The sequence below is a fragment of the Pholcus phalangioides genome, unplaced genomic scaffold (genome assembly GCF_987345545.1).
Source record: "Pholcus phalangioides strain wild (caught in Gottingen) unplaced genomic scaffold, Ppha-v1.0 ptg000007l_1, whole genome shotgun sequence".
In the NCBI taxonomy this organism is placed as follows: domain Eukaryota; kingdom Metazoa; phylum Arthropoda; class Arachnida; order Araneae; family Pholcidae; genus Pholcus; species Pholcus phalangioides.
In genome coordinates, this window is record NW_028301600.1 from 20,690,367 (window position 1) to 20,707,659 (window position 17,293).

General features: G+C 37.9%; 1 protein-coding gene across 1 annotated transcript; it reads left to right on the plus strand.

The window, feature by feature from the left end:
* Positions 1–2,077: 2,077 nt before the first annotated feature.
* On the plus strand, positions 2,078–14,390 carry LOC149085046 (uncharacterized). The gene is made up of 2 exons (XM_089232818.1): positions 2,078–2,245; positions 11,270–14,390. Exon 2 carries the CDS (start codon positions 11,270–11,272, stop codon positions 13,796–13,798), a length of 2,529 nt encoding a protein of 842 aa, XP_089088944.1. The 5' UTR covers positions 2,078–2,245; the 3' UTR covers positions 13,799–14,390.
* Positions 14,391–17,293: the final 2,903 nt, after the last annotated feature.

Genomic DNA, 17,293 nt, shown 5'->3' on the forward strand with positions numbered 1-17,293 from the left:
GCTGCGAAAATAAATGTCTCATTCAGAGGTTTTCATTCTGGAGAATCTCTCGCGACCTCCTAGTTCATTAACGCGACCCCCATTTTGGAAACCAATGAGTTAGAGCAAAGGCCATACGGTGACCCCACACTTATATTTTACGGGCAGAATCATTATTTTCCATATTATTCCTTGTTTTTGGGAGAGGCGATCGATCCCCCACCGCCCCCTTTGGATCCCCGTGTTTTTTACTTTTTTCGCATTTCCCCCAAACAGAATACGTTTTTTTTCTCTGTCTCACCCAGCGCTTCCCCTCCCATCCAGGAGCAGGATTATTTCTACTTGTTGAAATGATTTTTTTCAGTAAAATTTATAGTGAACATAAAAATCATAAAATAAGACTTAATAAGACCCCCCCCCGGACTAGAGTTCGATGAGCTTCCCTCTTGAGGAGGGTACTATTCACGGCAGCGTCAACATCATAGGCCCGCGAAAAAATGTAGGGCCGTAACTAGGCTAAGTCAAACGGGACCCCGAGCAGAATGAGGCCCAAAATCCTCCTTTCTCTGAGCATAATCCTTTCAAGGGGGCCCCCAAGAAAATGTCTGCTCCGGGGCCCCGAGAAGGCACGCTGTGGCCATGGTATGGGCCCACAGGCAAAGTGATGTTCTGGGGCTCCTATCTAGCTGGAAGTGCCTGCCTATCAATTTACATATAATGACTCACGAAAATTAGAAAGTACCAAATCTCATCGTGACCCCTCCCACCGCATCATTGCATATAGAAGGGGGCCTTGCTCGGGTGGACCCACGTGTTAAGATGGCCCTAGAAAAATGATCTCCTGGGACATGGCCCTCACATCCTGGAGCAAGGCTCCTAGGCTGCATCTTTTGCGGATCCCCTAGACCAGACTTCCACATCCCCCTTTATGATGAATTTATAGCGTGAAAAAACAAAAAATTATGAGAATCGTCAAGGGTCCCAGGGCTGGAGCCTTGTTAGCTCCACCCTTGTGGCGTGATGTTCTGGGGCCTCTTATTAAAACTTAATGTCGAAAATCATTGCACGAGATCTCATCATGTACGCTCCCTATGGACATGGGGCCCCGGGTCATGTTCAAATGGGATCCATGCGTTAAGATGGCTCTCGTTATGCTATTTTCTGAGAGTATTCACAATTTTACCCACCATATTTAGCTTAAAAAGTAATTTCTTCTGAATTATTTTTCAAAGTCTTTGTTCCCCCCTTACCCCCCACCCCACCCCTCCACAGCCAGCCGAATGTAATAGTTCCCCCCATCATTGCGAAGAAATAATTCACTTCGTTCAATTTTTTTTAGCCAAAATAATGCAAGGTATATTCATCTTTACATGCAATTTTTACCAGAATTTTATTGCTAAATTTTATGTAATAAATCACACTTTTCCCGGAGGCACTTTCTCCTGGAAGCCCTCTTAAATCTCCCCTGAAAGTTCAACTTTAAGTGCTGCCCTCTGATGAAAGTTCATATAACATCCCTAAAGTTCATATTCACCATATTTCTAACTCAGAACTTGCACAATCCTTTAAGTCGGGGGCTTAACAGCCAGAAACATAAAAGAAAATTCCTACAGTGAGAAAAAGCAACCACCACATTTTGTGCATACAATTTTCCTTAATTCTTAATATTTTCGGTGAAAATTATACATTTATGAATTGCATTCGACAGTTCCAAAGAACAATAGTATGGATAAGATGTTTTTTTTTTTTTTCTTGAGCGAGATGCGTTCTTTCAACCGAAAGGAATGTTAAGAATAAAAAAAAAAGCCATTGATACAGGTTACCATCCGCTCCGTCGGGCACAAGAGGAAGACAAATCTAAACTAAACCTAATGCAAACGGTCGAAGAAGTAAAAAAAGGAAAATTAATAGTGGGAGGAGAAATCGCATGTGTGAGAGAAAGATAGCCCAAACTGATTTTTAACTACAAATGTAGTATTTTTATGCCTTTTTTTGTTGTTGTTCTTGCTGCTGATTTTACCCTTTCGGCGCTGTTGCTTTTCCAAGTAGTGTAGTGTAACCGGTGCCAGTTAACTGAGCGGTACTTTCGATTAAAAAACAGGAAAAAAAAGCGACTTCTTTAAATTGGACGGCCACTTCCCGAAAAGACTCAAAAACAGCATCTCGAGATTCATAAGACGACGAGCATACATTTCTCTATAAGCGTTTCTTATTTTTTTTGTTCTTTTCTGTTTCTTGAGCGCACTTGGATAATTTCTTCTTGAAGGTAAGTGTACGGCAAACGTATTCGAATTTTAGTGGAAATTTCGATCTTTCACAACTCTGGCCGTTTGTTTCTTGATATTTTCCCATAATTATTCTGGATAGTTAACTTCTTAATTTTATCACGTCTGTGTGTAGATGAAGAAAAATATATGCTGCACTTTTTGTCTAAAACGCTAAGAAATGTTCAATTAAAAACAATGTTTTAAAGACAAATAATTTGATCAGTTTTGTCGCACCACGGTCATTTTCTGCACGCAAGGGCTAATTAGACCGGGAATTACAATTTATTACCGATTGGCAATCTTTCTTATACTCACCGAGAGGTTGGTACGCTAACCCCTCGATGTGGGACTCCCTGTGTCAGGAAAGTTTCTGACAAGTACGAACCGGGTATTTACTCGTAACACCTCTAAACATCCTGTGGTACTTTAGGTGAGTATCTTATCGACCTGGGCTACCGCGCCATCAAGACTAATAATAAAAGAAAATAAATGTCACGTTTCGGTACTAATGGATACCGTTATCAAAGGTTTTAAGGGTAGCCAAGACACCGATTAGTGAAAATTTAAATCAGCATTTCTAACTATCTGAAACTATGATCGTAATTCTCATTTATTTCGGGCATTCTTTCTAATCGTGCGAACACTTGATATATATCTACAGAAAAATCAAATTTTCACCAGAATTCTTACTGACCAGTTTCTACTTCAAATCAATGAGAGAAAAATTTATTAAAATTTCCTGAATTTCACGAGAAAATTTTTTTATCAACAGTGGTCGAGGGGTAAAACCTTGGAATAAATTTGTTGAGGAATTTGCTATTTGGGGGGGGGGGGGGGGGGAGAGATGGAAGTTGGTTTTTTTTTCAGCATCAAACTGAGAGTCCTGTTTATTGTACAAAACTCTCAGAGTGAGAGCTCTAAATTTGTCAAATTAATTAATAATTACTTAATAGCTAATGATTATTAATTAATTAATTATTGATAATTATATATTTTTTTATTTTTTGCAAAATAAATTCAAATTTTACCATAACAACTTATTGTACAATCGCCAGGAGGGAGAGGCCCCCCCTCTATTTAAGGAGAATAGAAGGAAAATGTTCATTGAAGACATCAACTCTACAAAATATATATATATATTAATTTGTCACAAAAATATCTCCCTATGCACCAAACAGTATAACATAGACAGGACCATCTTAAGAGCATCATGGGGCCCCGGGGCAAGTGGTTTTTCTGAGGCCCTACATTGTAAATTCTATAAAATTTCAACCGGATCTAATTTTTGTGAGGACCCTCTTCTCTTGAGGCTCCCGGGACGTGCCCGGGTGCGCCCATGCGTTAAGACGGCACTGAACATTGAGCCATATGTAATGCTGCACTCAGCATTCGTATATACATATTCGCTGCGGAAAATAAACAAAAGAAAAATTGTAATACTTTAAATATACAAAAGAAAAATTATGGTTTTTAAAGGAAAAATGTAATAAAATAATAATAATAATAAATAAGAATAAGAATGACAGTAATAAAAAAAATAATTATTGTAAAAGAAACTGAAAAAAGTAATAAAAGAGAAAAAAAAGAAAAAAATTGTGGAAGGAGTGAAAAAAAGGTTGTAAGAGCATATATATAAAGAGAGAGAGAGAGAGAGAGAATATATAAATATATATATATATACGTAACGAAAAACGAAATAATATACAGGATGGTAACTATCGACCGCCCGACACACGTGATTCCTTGTGAAAAACTAATGTAGGAAAGTGTTTTCGTTTTGGGATCAGATGAATATTTAATGAGTTATAACGCTCTGAATTTTTATAACAGTCAGTTATGCGCCAAACCTGAGGGTTGCAGGCTTTTTGAAATTGAACTGAAATACTGTGTTCAATCGCGTTGGAAGCCAAGATCAGTTATTTTCTTTCACGATTGGCGCTTTTCTTCTTCCTTTAGATCATTTTCTGCACACGAGGGCTAATTAGACTCTGGGACCTACAATTTATTGCCGACTCCGAACGGCAGGCTTGTTTTTTTTATACTCATCGAGAGGTTGGTGCGCTAACCCCTCGATGGGGACTCCCTGCGTTAGCAATTTTTTGCTGCGGTCAAGTCACCGTTTTTTGTTGTACCCCTGTGTCAGGAAAGTTTCCTGGCAAGGACGAACCTGGTATCGAACTCGCGACACCTCTAAACATCCTTTGGTACTTTAGGCGAGCATCTTATCGACCGGGCTACCGCGCCCTCTTCCTTTAGAGTTTAGACTAAATTTATTCTCTCAGTGATTTCCAACGTGGGCGTGAACGCTCCCTTGGGGGCGATGGGAAGTTCCGGGGGGGGGGGCGGTAGAAGCTACGAGTATAACATAGGATCCTATGGGTTAGATTGCGTTGGCCCCAGGGCTAGACACAACTACTACTTCACCAAACATCAACTTAAGCCATATGGCTATATTGTAATTTACTGCCATTAATGAAATGGGTTGGAAATGAAGGCGCTGTCTATTGGTGGTCGCCCCAAGTTCGTTAGGGAAAATATCTTATCTATATCCTCCCTCGGGGTTCGAAGCCAGGACCGTGACAGCAACCTTCACGGTGGTAGACGAGCATCTTACCACCATACCACCATACAGGAGGGGCGTATTAAAAGCACCATGGGTCTCCGGGATTTTCTGATTTTTCTGAGGCCCTACCAGGCAAATTTAAATGTCATGTTCCCCTAATATTTCAACTGTATCTCATTTTTGTGAGGCTCCTCTTCTCTTGGGTCTTCGGGCCACGCTCGGGTGGGCCCCATGCGTTAAGACAGCACTGCATAGATGCAATATGTAAGCTTTCTGAAACTTCGAAGTTGGAACTTGAAAAAGATCTGATATCAAAATTTTTTGCAATATTTTATTCATTCAAACTAGACAAACCAAATAACCACAGACGTAGTGCAACTTGATCTCAAAGCAAAAAAAAACATTTTTATTTTTGGGTATAAACGATCGTGTAAAAATTTGGAAAAAGAACACACATATACACAAGACAAGAAAAAAAAAACAGGTTTGCTTTTTCTCGATTTATCATTAGGGTTATACCAATATAATCCAGTTTCAAAAACGCCAAGTTGTGCGCTTGATGAATTTAAGGATTTGGAAGTGACGTCATCAATTTTTAAAGCGTTATAACTCATTAATTATGGGTCAAATCTAAAAAAACTGAAAACACTTCTCCGTGTTAGTTTTTCACAAAGAATCACGTGTAAAATTATTGAGCGGTCGATAGTTATCACCCTGTATACATATGATAGAAACATTGCGAAAGGAAAGAAAACAGAAGCCTCAGTCAGGGGCGTAGCCAGAAATTTCGTTCGGGGGGGGGGACCACTTTCATTTCGGGGGGGGACCAAAGTGACAGAACAATGGATTTGGCCATCTTTTTCCCTTTTTTCGGTCATTTTCTCACATTTCGGGGGGGGGAACAGACCCCCAAGTCCCCCCCCCCCCGCTACGCCCTTGGTCTCAGTCCTTTATGGTATATACAAATCTTCGAAGGGCACATAGGGTCTCTTTTCAGTACACCAACTTTGATGGGCCCGGTGGCCATTGGATTGACAGCTTTCGCAGATCGCGTGCAATTGCAATTCTCTGAATTCACACATTTGAAGACTCAAAAGAGCAGATGTTCGTAATCCTCTTTTCCCTTTCCACAACTGCGATAAGTCATTCTCTGTGAGGTGGAATCTCTTAAGATAGGATGTGAAGTTGCCGTGTCCAGTTAAAAATTGGGTGAGGTAGGAATCAGAAGAAAAGTAAGGTGGATGATTTTAATCGATAATCGCCCGGTTGGAAAGAAGCGTTTACTCCATTTTGCAGTATTGGATTTTTAAACATTCGGTGTTCCAATTTTTCTCTATTTCCCCGCAGTAGAGGAGTTTCCAGAACGAATATGGTAGTTTTCATACTTTAGTAATTTTCCGAAGAGTAGTGGAGGATTTGGCCAGTTCATCTGCTTTCTCGTTTCCAATGGTGCTGTGCAGCGACTTCTCACAAATTAAAACTCTATTGCTATATTGTAATTGAAACAGCTTTTTAAAAGGCACTGTACATCGACAATTAATTTTTCACTGCTGGTTATGTCTTGAAGGGCAAGAAGAGAAGAAAGAGAATCCCTGCAAATAAGAAAATTAGAGCCAGGAAATTCGATAACTTTTTTTCAGAGCAAGATTAAGGCAAAGGAGTTCCGCTTGGAAAACCGAGCAGTCATTACAAATGTAAAATTGATGATGTGTAATTTCAATCCCTTGTTGATAGAGAACAAAGGCCAATCCAACTTTGCCGTTTATTTTGCTTCCGTCAGTGTAACACAGAATATTATATTTGTCCTGGATTAGCCTATCAAAATACTTAATTGAGATTTGTGGCAACCGGATGAGAGATCGACACAAGCTTTCCATTTTCAACAGCGTTGTCGTTGGATGAGTGGAAGGAGCTTCGAACAAGCTTTGGTTGAGAATATCATATCAATAGGAAGAATTCCTGCAAGGATAAAAAAGAGCTTCATAGCTTACTGTTATTACCCTTCACTATTCTTAGAAGAAACCTTCTCTGTATTTTTTTCATACATTTAGCCTTTAAGTTTTTTTCTTCAGATTATCACCCCAAATGCTTGGAACATATGTGATTGCGGGAATAATCCCCTGGGAGTAAGTAAGTTTCATCGCGTCAATGTTCGTGCTATAATTATTTCTGCAACTTTGATAAAAGCTGCAGAGAAGTTTTTATGATTTGTGAAACAGGTAAGAGATATGTTTTTTCAGCAAAACTTGTTGTCAATGATAACACCAAGATACTTTATTTCTTTGACATTTTTTATCACGTTTTCTCCAAGTTTTAAAAGCGGCTCCGTTTCATCGTTCATTTTTTATGTACCATCACAGATTTGCTTTTGTTTGGGTTGAATTCTAACTTGTAGAGCTTTGACCACATTGAACTATGAAATCAAGAACATCTTCAGCTAGATGGCAGACAGTCTCAAAATTTTTTATTCGATGACAAGAAGCAAATCATCTGCAATAGTAATTTGATGGCAATTCTGAAAACGTGGCAATTTCAGCAAAAGGTCATTAAGGATTAAATTCCCGAGATCTGGTCCTTAAATAGAGCCCTATGGTAAGCATTTCTCCAAATCATACATCTTTGAGACACCATCAAGTGCTAGCTCATCGGAGCGCTGATGCAGAAAACTTTCATTTAAGTTAAAAACGTTTCCAGGAGTAGCACCTTTGTTCAAAAGAGTTGATGCCAGGCCACCATGCATTATCAAAAAAGCACCTTTGATATCAAAGAAAACCAAAACAGTAAAATAGTTCTTACGTTTGCCCTATATCTACTTATATCTATGTACAGTATCAGTTGAGTTAGGTGTGCTGAATAATTCAGTTAGTTCATGGAATTTTCAGCCATTAATAAGTTAGTATTTATTGAAGAGAACTTGAGAAAATACCTCCTATACCTCCTCTAAGATCTGAACTCAGCTTGAGGCGTTTTTTATTTATGTATTTTTTTTGGCTACACTGCCATTCTTCGAACATTCAAGATTCTTCTGCGCACACAATTCCGCGAATATTAGCAATTTCAGAAATACTTGAACCGCTACTTCTTGCCCCTCATGGTCCTATCTCGTCAAAACTCCTTTAAATCTTTCGTCTCCCTCACCTTCTGGAAAACTATAGTGATAATCAGTTCATGTAATGCCAAGGCACTATTCTTTGTAATTGCGTCATTGTACATCACTAACAGACTCATCGAAGTTAGAGTCAGGCATGTCTCATATTTTTGTTGTTTTTAATGAAGTTTAAACATGTAAAATTCGCGTGATTAATGAACATTCACTGTTTCATCCAATCGTACGAATTATACATTTAACGTGTAGAAACGCATCAATCGGTCAGTGCCATACATTTAAGAATCACTTCCGCTATCATTTCCCTTAAACTTAATTTTCACGTCATTTCTCTTATTTTGAAAAAAATAGTAATGGAATTACTTTGTAAAAAGAAGAAGAAATATACAAAATCGATTCCGTTCGGATTGAGGAAAGTCTCGATATTTTTTTTCCGTCTGGGCAACAAATACAATGCAGAATGCATCACTGGATATCCTTCTAAAAAAGAATTGCGTTCGCGGAACTCTACATCCATTTACCGGGCCGCCAATTACCTTATATAACGTCAACAACGTCTCGCGGTTTTTTTTTTTACAAGTGAATTTCACATAGTGTTCTATATTTGCCAGTCGACGTGACAAACAAATGGCCCAAATAGAGCTTAAGAGTTTTTAAATTTTATATTATACATCATCGAGAAAGAAAGGTAACGTGTAAATCACCAATTGCATGGAGATAGTCGGTTTCATGGGATGATGTGAAACGGTTTACCCATATTTAACACTGTTTTTTTCCCCCCAACTTTTCTACGTTTTTCTAATTTGAATATCTCAGTGAATATTACATTTAGAAACGTAGATTTTTTTTTTTTTTTTTTGGTATCAAGAGAGACAGTGCAACAATTTTGTAATAGGGTTTTGAGCACAGGGTGCCAATATAAAAAGTTAATATTTTTATTTTAATAACTATACAACCTCTTGCAACATGATGTGTCTGAGTACTACAAGTTGTTTGGATGCTCTTTTTTTTTTAAATTAGAAGTATGCTTCTAAGATCAACGGTTCGCCAGTAAAATATCATACGCCTTGTTACCTATGCACCACCTGGAACCCCAATCGTAAAGATTGAGGACTGGGGTTGCTGGGCCGGGATGCTCGGGGCTAATGGCAATCGGGCCTTCCTGCCCAGCACACTCAGTTCTTTTCAGTGTGGCCCAACTCTTCGGGGTAATGTGATTATATTCCCCCATGGGACAGAGCTTGGGTCATGTCTGGCCTTACAGTCACCTATGAACCCTGTACATATATATATTTTTAAATTATAACGTGATTCCCATGTTAAATTATAACGTGTATATATAAATACAGGCAAACCATTTTACCCGTTTTTTTTCATAATGTTTTTCCCACCTTTCCTCCGTTTTCAAATTCGAATATCTCAGTGAATATTGTACTTAGAAACGTTGATTTTTTTTTTTTTTTTTTTTTTTTGGCATCAGGAGAGACAGGTCAACAAATTTCTAATTGGATTTTTGGGTATTCACATTATTTGGATACTTTTTCTAACTGGAAGTGTTCCTCTAGTATCAACGATTCACCAGTAAAATTCCATACGCCTTGTTACCTATGCACCCTGCATATATCGAATTTAAATCTTTGTTTAAAACATAGGTTGAGCATCTGTGATTCCATTGAAATTCGTCCAAAGTAGAAAAATGTGAGTGTCTAATGTATGGAATATATAATGGACATGTACTGTAAGATTTTTTCTGGTTCAAATTAAAACTATCCAATATAGAAAGGTGGCCATAATATAGAGGTGTCCAACTTGACGCAGGTTCTAATGCATAACGATTTTATTTGCAAATAACTCGCAAGTAAATTTTTCTTCTTCGTTTCCGATGGCTCGATAGCCTAAGTTAAGCTTCGGCTCTCTCAAGAAACCTATTGCAGGCTGACTTATTCCCAGATATCGTTATACTGTTTTTGATTTTCAAACCGTTGAGGTCTTTTTCGAGATAGGCCATCTACTTCAGTCATTGTCCCTTGGGTAGGCTTGGGAACAATATCATATACTTGATGACGTCAGGATCTTTTGAAACTGATGCAGTTTTTTTCGCTAGATCTTTTGCAAAACCATACATCTCTCACTCACCTAGACTTGATAAAAACACTCCATATAATTAATCTCTCCAGCACCGCGCGAGTGCACCCTCATTCTTCATTGTCTTTGTTCATGTCTCTGCTGCATTTTACACAGATCTTATTAGTATCGTAATATAGAGATTCGTATACTTTTTTAGTTTGTGGAAATTTTTCTGAAATGCTTTTCCCTTGTATTTCTGGAATGATCTTATTACCATTACTTCAGTGCCCAAATAGATGAAACTATCAACTTTTTAAAATTATTGTTTGCCAATTACCAGATACACACATATAAGAGAAGTTGGTTTCATTAACCAACTTATATTTGCTTTATTTAAAATTAACCAAGAACTGTTCTATGTGATAAGACTGTGAACCAAAAAAAAGCTTAAGACTTTTTCATTCATTATTGTTTTCAACGAGGAAAAACTGTCCATGGAAAAAATTAGAATCTATAAATAATACTGCTCAAATTATATCTGCATGATAAGTATTCAAAAGAAAAATATTCACAAGTGTGCAAAAAACCTATGGATATAATTATGAGGAATTAAAACAATTTTTGTTTAAAAATGAGAATATCGTCGAATGTGTTCCATCGAAGTCTTTAAAACAAACTTTCTATTTCGTTGATACGACATGAAGTGAACGCAGAATTTTCACTGAAGCGTTTCGAGCTCTTACGCTTCAATTATCATATCCACTTCCTTATAAAAGCTCTCTTCTGTCTAAGAAAGAAACATTTGTGAAACCAACCGAAATTAATGCAAGATATGCAATTTCGAAATAGTAACTATTTAAAGAACTTGTAATATGTCTATAATCTGGTTGTCGCGATGATGCTTGCTCACATTGATAATATCCTGGTGTCTTTTGATAATTATTTCAAACAAAACCAATGTTATGCATTTTTTAGAAACGTCCTAAAAACGCGAAATAGAATTAAACCATTGCTCGTTCAATTTCTGTTATAGGCGTTGACTTAAATGCCTGAGGAAAAAGACATATTCTTAATTCTTCAAATTCATTTGATAAATATTTTAATATCGATCTGTAAGTGAAACAAAAGGTTTAATTTTTACATAAATTTTCCCTTTGTATGTATATTAGAGGTCAGAGTAACAAGAAAAAATACAATTTATTATTTAGTTCCATATTCTTATCCTATAAGTTGCACTTAATTGATTCCATGAAACTACAATATGTACATAGTGGTTTTTTTTTTCAGATGTTTTCCAGAGTCCTGATGCTCCATTTGTTTTGCCTCACTCTGGCAACGAGCTCAAAGACAAAGGCTACAGATAAAAGAGAACTCGATAGACTTGACTTGAATACTGAAGAATCCAACGCGAATGCAAAAGTATTTAAAGGCTTTAAGCAAATACCACAAAGACGAGTTTTTGACTTGGTAGACTTTTCTGAAAAGAAAATCAAGCATCCTAAACCCATTAAAAAATACGTAGCTACCTCTACAGCTATAAAAGCCGCTTCTCTTCTTCCCAGATCAGAGCCTTCGTCTATGCAGCAAATAAGCCAAGGTCCAAAACCAATGAATCCCAACAGTGGCAAAATCGAATCATTCTTCTATAGAGGTAACTCTCAAGACTCGACTGTCTATAAAGATGCAAGAAATACTCACACACCAGGAGGGTATCACACTTCGTTTTTTCTGGACTCAAAAGAGAATGGTTATTTAACTGATAAGAGATTCCCAGGTAATAATTTCCCCAATGAAAGAAACGTTGGGGAAAACACCAAACCTATGATACACGCACCAAAAACTTTTTCGTTCGCGGATGCTCATAAGTTGGCAGAAAGCTTGAAATATGGTGGTGAAATAGACAAACGATATGGTTTCATCCATGGTTCATCGGAGAATTTTGATGCTACGGAACGTCAATCAAAAACTGAAATTTTCCCTCCACACCTTAATCCTAGAACTGGACAGATGCAACTGCATGCACTAACGCAGAATAATAAACAGCTGTCTAAAAAGTTTGGCTCATTACCATTGAGTGATAATAAACGAGACATCAAGATTCCTCAGGTCAAAAATGGAATAACTGACTTGGAAATTTTTGCTATTGGCACCAAACGGAACGCAGCAAGTTTAAAACTTCCTTCATCGGGAATGGAACACATTTTTTCCGCCAGCAAAACTCAAAGTATGCGATCTCGCCACCAAGTTGGTACACTTTTAAAAGATGATTCTGCTGTTAATCCTAAAGTCTATATTGGAAATATTGAAAAAAATCCAGGATATTCTTCTGGTAGTGAAGCTGTTAGCAGTGGCCAGACCGATAGCGCTATTAACGAACCAAATCTAGATGCCGCTTTTACGAAAAACAAAAAGTTTCCTATTGTTTCCCGTTCAGTGTCATACTCAGAATCTTATTATGGACGTCGTCCAAAAGATGGGGTGGCAAGTAATGGAGCACGTCCCGAAGGAAGTGAAACCTCAAATGAAAGTAGCGCTTCTCGACATAATGTTATGCTTAACCTCCACAGTGATTTGTCAGGTAAAGACAAGAGCGTACGTTCTAGTGAGAGATCCTATTTCCGTCATATTCCCCAACATCGTAATTATGGACAGAACCATTTCAACCAACCTGCACCTGAAAACCCTCATGGAGGGGGTCAGGGTAGTTTCAATCCGTCTACGTTAGGACATATTCCTGGAGGTAGCCTTAATAATCCTAATCAACCTACAACTGCAAGCATTCATGCAGGATCTCCATCACCGTATATGCATAATATTCCTGAATTCAATTCAGAACTACGACCATCACCACATATTCTATACGGGCACAGGAATGTCCCGTCTCATCCTCATCACCATATGTTTCACCATCAAGGTCATGAAGGCAATCCTCACTTCACACCATTTAGTCATGGCGGTTCACCTCCTACAAATATGATGCACATTCCTTTTGGTAATAAGAATCTTGCAGCTCCTCCTCATATACCCTTCGAATCCGGAAATTTATCCCCCGCACCATTATCACCAGCCAATCCCACTTCATTTGAAAATACTGATTTACCACCATCACCTCATCGTGGCCCACACGGAAACGCTTATGCACCACCAACACCTCATCATGAACCACACGGAAATACTTACGCACCACCAACACCTCATCATGAACCACACGGAAATACTTACGCACCACCAACACCTCCCCACGGGCCACACGGAAATGCCTATGCACCACCAACACCTCATCAGTCTCCGTATGGAGGGCCGGATTATACAAGTTCTGCACACTCAGAAGGTGACGATTACAACAGTGCCCCTGTCGTAATCAATCAGGATTTCTTTAAAAAATACGGAATATCAGACAACGCTAAAGTTCTTGTTGCGGAACCTGTAAGAGAAGGTCTTTTCGTTGCAGATGGTTTAAAAGATCCCAACTCCGGTAAGGGTGGAACTGACCACGACAGCTCAGACAGCAGCAAAGAAGTGTATAGCTCTCGTAAGAACTTTCGCCCCCACAATAATCAAGGGCTTCACCACACTCGAACAGGCGAGAGAGAAATCGGTTACCCCGTAAATGAACCAATTGGTGTACATAAAGGACATGTAACGGGTGGGGAACCAGATAGCATGCATCATTATGACAACGGTGATCACAGTGGTATGGCTCGTCAACAGATCAAAAAGAAAAGTAAAACCAATCAGTTATTTCAAAACCATGGAGATGGAGTCAGTAAAATAATGTACACAGTCCCGAAACAAAAAGGGTCAATTTTCCATTGAGGAATAAGAATCGCAATACTAAGTCAAGAAGACTCATTCTGATTTCAAGGAATAGTAATCAGATGCCCACATTCATTTTTTTTTCTCGAAATCAATTCGTTTTTTTACTGAAGTGAAATCAGCAATAGTCAGAAAAAAGATAATGCAATTTTGCTGTTAAATGTCACTGACGCTCAGTCATATCATCCATCATTACTCTATCAATCGAAGCTATCATCTCACCATACCAACCGAGAACAGTCCAGGCTACGTAATCGTAGGTATACCTATAGAAATACGTCAAAAAGAACAGGCCAAGTTTAAGTTAAACCAGTTATTATTTTATGCAACATATAACATGAGTAATGGCCCGGAGGAAGCTGGACTTCCATAGAGAAAAACTGATGCATTATTTTTTCTATAATAACATCATTGAGAAACATTTCCGATTGATTTTTTTTTTTTTTTTTTGGTATGTTCCTATTCATTGTCAAGCTTACGTGAAAGTATTATATACATCTATATTTTATCATTGTTTTTTTTATTCCATTAATATCATCCTATTTACCAGTTGATCAAATTAATATGAAATATTATTGTCATTATTTTAATATTTGCGGTGTATGTTTATCATTTAGGTATCAAAATAAATGAATTTTATAACTTTCAATTGTTGCGTTTCTTCACGTGAACAACTCTACACAATCGATAGGAACAAATTACAACTACTCAACTCTACACCTTCCTTCCAGAATCAGCAAGATTGATGCGATATTTTTATGGCAGGTTTAGCATATATGTTCTACCATAGAATAATTTGTGACCAAACACATAAAGATATACATAAGATACATTTATTTCCATAACGGCTGTACACAAAGAATGTTATATAAGTACAACTACATACTTAAGCTCTTCTAACATGACAGTTCTAACACAACAATATATTATTAAAATATATACAGGGTGTCAATCTACCGACAAAAACAGAAAAGATGATATTACACATCAAGACATACAACGTTCTCAACGGAACCTAGGATCGCAATCCACTTTTTCAAGAGATGTACGCATTACCTAACTTCAAAAGTCGCCAAAATATGGCAATCTTACATCACGAGGAACGACTGGGATATTTCTTACTTCCAGTCACAAGCAATTACAGTAGAGTCGCGACAATCCAAGGTGAACGGGACCAGTTCGGATTAATGAAAACTCGAATTATCCGAAAAGTGATAGAAAACGATTATGAAAGAAGCGGGGGGGGGGGGGGTACCCATTCTTACCTGTTTTGTCCTTAATTCATTGCACAACTGTTAAGACCCATAGCTTTTTTATAAGTGAGACAGACAAGAGCTCGAAGGCCTGAAGACCCAATATATGAAAAGTTTTTTTTTCATTTTATAAACTAAATTTACTATAGTGCAAAATTCTGACCTGAAAGGCTGCCGAAAAACCCAGTCTAAGGATCAAAACCATTTCAGTCCTATTTAAGACCCTCTCAAGCCTGAAATTATTCGTATTTTGTAAGAAAATGAGAGAAAATGAAAAAAAAAATTGTTATTGGTGGAAAACAGAGAGGCTTTGAAAAAGAAATTCCGAATAATCCGAGCACCTCAAGTTATCCGGAATCTGGAAGTTTCGAGACAACTATACAGAGGGGGAAAAAAAAATACCGTCTTTTTTTTCTCTCTAACATTAATTTTAGGCTGACCATATTTTCTCGAGAAAAATACAGGACTTAGTATCCCAAATAATACGGGGAAATATACAAGAAATCACTAGTCATCGTAAAACTTGATGACAAAAGTAAACAGTTTCCAATTATTGCTGAAATCACCGAAAAATTGCTAGTGGTGGGAAATGAAACATTTCTGCAAATCTCATCGGATTGAAAGGAATTCTACAAAAAAAAAAAGTTTTAATATGAGATATACGCGAGATAAATATTCATATTTTTAGCCACGATTATTATGAAATAATTCATAAGTTGTAAAAAATAGTTTTAATCCTAAATAAGCTTCGTTGAAAATACTAGAAAACGGGTCATTTTTATGAAGTAGTCGGGATGGATAAAATTGGAAAAAAAGACTCCAATATATATATATATTATCCCGGGTAATACGGACATATGGTCACCCTAAGTATTATGTGGGCGAGAGGAATACCTTTTCCCTATCACTCCTAGGGTTATACTTTCACACCTTTTTTTCTCCCTTTCATGAGGCCAGTAGCTTGCATTCCATGTCAACAGGCGCTGCTATATCATTATACTGGTTACATCTCTCCCGTGGAAACAAAGTGAGGGCCATGGTCAGACTGAGATGTTAACATGCGCTGAAAATAGAATTCGTTTGCGACTCTAGGCTCTGTTGCAAAAGTTGTTTTGTCTTATAACATGTGTACTACACCCCTCTAATTTTGGCAGTAACGCCCCGTGTATGTATGCAGTGGTGGTATTCAGCCGGCTCGGTAGAATCGATATCTAAATTGATGTTGAGTTTGATGAGCCGGTACTTAAAATGGCACCTGCAATAAAGGTTCTTTCTTGGCAATTCGGGCGCCCGAGCAACTGCCGAATATGTTCACAGGTACAACCAATTTAAACCGGATCCCCACGAACAAATTGTTAGACCGGGATTACACGATAAAAGTTAGATAAAAGATCTTTTACAGAAAAGAAACAACAAATAGGCCTACTGGTTACATTAAAATGTAACCGATACGCTAATTGGCTGCATTTTTTAAATTTTATGACAGAACTTTGAAACTTCTATAGCGTAATGCCAGCCTCAAGCTGTTTGAATCCCACCACTGCATATGTATACAGGGTGATTCGCTACCGCGTGTACAAACTTTTGGAAGAAGTGGGTGACTCAAAAAACGAATCAAAATCACAAGCAATGCATGGTTAGAAATTCTTTCCTGACATGGTAAATGACGTACGGGTGGCGTTTGGCTCATTGGCCAGCTCAATCACCGGATCTGCCATATCTTGATTACTTTTTCTGGGGGCGTATCAACGCACTGGTGTACGACACTCTCATAGATAGCGCTGAGATGGTTGGCTGAACGCATTGCAGGGAACCTCAAGACATGCCCGGAATCTTCCTTAATGTTCAGAAATTTGAGGCCTGTATTACAGATCGTAGACGACACTTGAAACACCTTCTGGTATACAGTACATTTATTATTAACCACTTTACGATCAAGGACGTAATATTGTGTGTCCAAACGCCAGTGGAGTAAATTCAAACAAGTTCTCTCGGTTTAATTTTTTTCCCTCATCGCAAAGCTTTGTTGTAACCCTATAAATTGTTTTTCTCTTCGTTTTTTTCTATACCCTGATAGTGACTTTTTTCTCCACATGTGATGTATCTTTCTACTATATACATATAAGAATGAACGAGAACATGTAGGATGAGGGTGAAAAGAGGCTCTAAAAAACTTTCTTATCTACAGAGTGATTCTAACCGAAGTTCTCCCGTACTCTAAGTAGTTTTTCCCCCAAAAACT

Coding starts and splice junctions, on each gene's coding strand:
- LOC149085046 (XM_089232818.1), top strand. CDS start 11,270: ATGTTTTCCAGAGTCCTGATGCTCCATTTGTTTTGCCTCACTCTGGCA.